The sequence below is a fragment of the Scardinius erythrophthalmus genome, assembly GCF_964197995.2.
Source record: "Scardinius erythrophthalmus genome assembly, chromosome: 15".
Taxonomy (NCBI): domain Eukaryota; kingdom Metazoa; phylum Chordata; class Actinopteri; order Cypriniformes; family Leuciscidae; genus Scardinius; species Scardinius erythrophthalmus.
In genome coordinates this window covers 34,970,522-34,975,521 of record NC_138235.1, presented here as the reverse complement: position 1 = coordinate 34,975,521, position 5,000 = coordinate 34,970,522, and the positions used below count along the sequence as shown (strand labels likewise).

General features: G+C 40.4%; 1 protein-coding gene across 1 annotated transcript in view; it reads right to left on the bottom strand.

Annotated features, from left to right (window-relative positions):
• Window positions 1-5,000, bottom strand: part of cdh24a (cadherin 24, type 2a) — a gene marked incomplete at its 3' end in the record, with an annotated part of 83,909 nt that overhangs the window by 18,748 nt on the left and 60,161 nt on the right. Inside the window, exon 6 of the mRNA XM_081385824.1 lies at window positions 676-857. Coding sequence (XP_081241950.1) covers window positions 676-857 — 182 coding nt within the window. The remainder of the gene's footprint in view (window positions 1-675; window positions 858-5,000) is intronic.

Sequence of the window (5,000 nt, the reverse complement as noted above, 5' to 3'; positions counted from 1 at the left end):
GCTGTGTGTTTGCTAGGGTTTTCCATTTTATTTATTTAGTTATTTGCATTTTTGTTGCTTGGTGTTCTGAGTGTTTTTAATGTGTTGCTATGCAGTTGCATAGGTGGTTGGATTAACATATTGCTAATAAAAGCTAATTCAAAATATGAATAAATACTACAGTATATAAAATATAAACAATACTAAAATAACACTGGTTGCTATGCAGTTGCTAGGGAGTGTTAAGTAGTTGCTCACTAGCCACACTCAAAAGAGCCCACCCAAATATGGCTTTTTTAACACTGCATATTTACCACACTCAACCGTTGGGATTGACTATTTGCACTGTCATTTTGCAAGTAATGAAATCGAATCCATTTGTCCAGACAGTTAATGTAATCCATATCTGGTGCAGCAACATTGGTTGCTATACTAATGTAAGCATTATGATGCCAAAAGACGTAAGAGAATGTCTGTGGAGAAAAACAGGACAAAAAAATCATCTTTGCTCATATGCATATTTATATATGTCTGAACCCACTCACTCGTTCACTATTCATGCGGTTTTCACTGTTAAGACTACAAACTACTAACAGTTTTGAGTCAGATAAACCATAAAATTGGATTTAGTTCTGATTTGGGAATGCATGGAAGAAAACAGCATTACTGTAGGTATTTCTGTTTCACCACTCCCACCTTGTTTAACAAAATCACTGCCTCTTGGTTCAATCCAGTTATGTTGAATGTGTCCCCTGCCTCTCCATCCACGATCGTAAAGTCCATCCGTGCGTTTTCACCCAGGTCTGCATCTGTAGCCGAGAGACGACCGATCTCCACCCCGGGGACGGCCAACTCAGACACCGAAAACGACCACATACCTAAAGGAGACAGAGATCGAGAGGGTGAAGTAAATAATCAGGCAAAACATGCCGATAACATAAAATTAGAACATCATCATTAATCTCATTAGATACGAAAGGCAAACCCCCTACAGCCATCCAACAGCTTTTCAAATCCATTTGACCTCTACCCAAAACTAGACTTCCATAAAAAGCTTGCCTTTTTTTCACATATAGATTTTTTCTGCAGTTTAATAACTGGCTCCACAGTCTTTGTATGCAGCGGCTATATCATGGGCCAAAAATAAAAGAAGAAAAAACCTGCCTGAGTCTGTTTAAACCTAATTAGAGACAGCAAATAACACAGGCAATCTACTGCATTCCATAACAGAATGAAAAGTGTTTCTCATCTCACACTAGAGACACACATCATATCTTATACCATGATCAATCACAGTAATAAAAACAAATGTGTTGCCAAAGGGTTGTGAGTGGTTCTGAGATAACTTTTATTTGGATATTAGGGGGTTTTGGGTGGTTGCTTACCGGATCAAGTCAAAAAAGTGATATTCTGGACCCAAAATATGGTTTGGGTGACGCTACAATGCATGTCTGAATTTTTCCATCCGTTTGATCATCCACAAGGCAAAAGTCATACTGTATGTCTGACTGCTTACAAAAGTAACAGCGCACCTCTCCTCAACAAGAAATGCGGAGTCATTTGCCCAGAGCACAAACATATAACTCATATGCTCCTTAAATTTAGTTTACTTAGTTCTATCATTTAGATTGGTTTACTTAGTTTAGTTATTTTAATTGAATCAATCCCTAATTTTCAAATATGAGTAACAATACTGATGTAAGTGCCACTAAAGAAAGATAGATAGATGGATAGATAGATAGACAGTAGGGGTGTGCAAAGCAGCCGGTATTTGTTTCTGTATTTGTTGAGGGGGGAAAAGTATTTGTATTTGTATTCGAGTAAAATTCAAAATAGGGGTAAAAATCATTTTTTTTTGCGTTACACTTCTAATTTACGCTATAGTGTAAGTATTCTTTAATTATACCCATTATAATAATTATGGATATGCAATATTGGTTGATGTTTTCCATAAATCCAGCAATGAACATGTAACAAGGAAAGTCATTGAAAAGAAAATAACATAACAGCCATTACCTCGTCCATGGTTAAACCAACAACTAATAAAATACCATTGTGAACATTATGAACCCCACCACCACCCGTCCTTGATGGAGGATGCTGAACAGACGGAATAAAAACAAATAATACTTCAAAGAACTGTTCTTCTTCTGAAAGAACTTCTTTCTAATGCACAGAATTCCAAGAACTAAACTTTATCAACCCCTGACTGGGAGATCTGGCAGAACAAAAGTTGTATTCTATATAATACTCTTATAAACTAAAAGATACAGCCCTGCTATTGTCAACTGTGAGCCAAAAAACAGACACAAAGGTTTTTTTTTTTTTTTTTTTTTTTTTTATGTTTTTTTTTAACCATAACTTAACCATATTTCGCTTGGAAGAAGATATCTTCTGCCAACATACTCTCAGTTAAATTTCTCCATGTTGTATTTTGTGAACACAAGCTTCTCCACATGTGAGGGGAGCAGTCTGGAGCGATGTGGGGACACAATATCTCCTGCTGTGCTAAAGATCCTCTCAGAGGAGACACTTGTTGGGGGGGCAGGTGAGATATTTCATTGCCACATGAGCCAGGGCTGGCTGTGGCTGCATCATTTTTGACCAGAAGGTCACTGCAGGATCTGAGGTCAGTGATTCAGTGCTGTCCTCAGCTAAGTAGCTCTCAACTATCTTGAGGGAGGTCATAGCACCAGATGAGGCAGATTTGGCTTTTGGTTTAGCAAGATTGTGCATTGCCCCCCAAAAGAGGCTTTTTTGCCCACTGGTTTCACTCTCAACTGAGGATGATCTGGCAGGTTCAGGTACCCCAGAAACATCATCCGCTTGGAGTTCTGCATTCACCTCTGCAGCCACATCTGCCTTGAGCCTGTCAAACTCTGATGTACTAAGTAGTGACATGGGCAAGCTCTTAAATCGGGGATCCAGTAGGGTGGCTTTAAAGTAATGACCCGAGGAGTCATCAAAGACAGCCTGGAAGCGCTGAGCCAACTGAGACTGCAATGTGGTCACCATTTTAAGTGCCTCTGGAAGAGCCTGTACATCCGCATCCACATTTAAGTTTGTTAATGCAGTCTTGAGAGCCTGCACACAAGGGATAACAGAAGACAGAGAAGCCACATCCTCACACACAGTGTGTGTTGCCTCCTCAAATGGTTGTAGTATTTTCACAATGGCCTGCACTGGTTCCCATTGATGGTGTGACATTACACCTCCCAGATCCATCACTGCACTCATGGTAGTCAGTGGTCGTCTCTGCTCCAACAGCCGCTGGAGCATGTGGAAGGAGGAATTCCACCTGGTTGACACATCATGCACCAAAGTGTTCTTGGGAAGGCCAAGCTCTTCCTGGATTTTGTGAAGTTTGTTCACAGCTTTGTTTGATCTGTGTACAAACCCAGTGATCTTGCGAGCAATCAATATCACATCAGTCACTCCCCGGCACTCCTTTAGAGCAGCTGTTACCACTAGGTGTAAGGTGTGAGCCATACACCTAATGTGCACATAGTTACCATCAGCCATTGCCTTAACCATGTTAGTGGCATTATCTGTGACAAAATACTCAACAGAAAATTTCGCTCCAACATCATCTTGCCATTGTTTCACAACGGCCTGGAGGTGATGTAGAATGTTGGCTGCTGTGTGATCTTCATTAAGAACCTCCATCTTGAGAAGTGCTGTCACACGTTTATGTTCATCTATTCCTTGTGGACTCTGTTGGCATTCTATCCAGTGGCCAGTGAGAGAAAGATATGCATTTATGGAAAATTTGCTCGTCCAGATGTCAGACGTGCAGTGCACAAATCTCCCTTAAATTTTTGAGAGAGCTTCTTTTACTTTTGTTTTCGCATCTTGGTAAAGTTGTGGTATAACTGTGCAAGAGAAATGCCAACGAGATGGTAGTTGGTATCGAGGTGCAACCACATTGAGAAGTTTGCGAAATCCACTACTGAGTAGGGCATCAGGTCAAGGCAAATCATTTCTCCCACTGTGTTTGTTATTTGCTTTGCAGTGGGGTGGTTGGCTGGAAAAGCCTGTTTTGCATTAAATGTAGCTAATATAGGTGATTGAAACTGACTTGCAGGGGCAGAACATGGCTGTGATGATGATTTGGTGCTGGTGGGGGGATTGGTGCTTATGGGGGGGGGGGGGTAGGGGGGTGTTGGCAGACAGTACCAGGAGAGGATGCTTAAAGTGCATGTGATTATGCATAGCAGATGTTGACAGATGTTTGATATCTCTGCCTCTGCTGATTTGACTTTTGCACACATTACATATCACTTTGGTTTTATCTGCAACGTAAACAGAGCGAACATGAGAGCACCCGACTGCAGACGTCAATAATGCAGCGTAATGGAATCTCCCGATCAAACTCCGCTTCCCGAAAGTTATAAACTGCCTCAGGAACCCAGTTAAGGTACAAAAATCTATTCAACAAAAATACTGATGCAGTTAAGTTTTTTCGTTCAGCCAAGCCCTCTCTGTTGCTGTGTGGAGCAGCCTGTGTCCATCACTCACTCACTCACTCACTCACTCACTCACTCATCTGGGCATGCACTGCGGTCTCATGAGGAAACGCAGCTTTTTGATATAAAGTTTTTCTTGTTCTCGAATACAAATATTTTTTAAGTATTTGTTCGAAATAAGTATTTGTAAAAAACTAGTTATATGTGCCTTTCCGAATACCGTATTCGGGTTGGGCTCCACCCCAGATAGATAGATAGATAGATAGATAGATAGATAGATGATAGATAGATAGATAGATAGATAGATAGATAGATAGATAGATAGATAGATAGATAGATAGATAGATAGATAGATAGATAGATAGATAGATAGATAGATAGATAGATAGATAGATAGAAATCGACAGACAGACAAACAGGCCGATAGATAGACAGACAAATAGATAGACAGATAGATGGATAGACAGACAAAAAGGCAGATGGATGGATGGATGGATAGAGAGATAGATGGATAGACGGATGGATAGACGGATGATAGATAGATAGATAGATAGA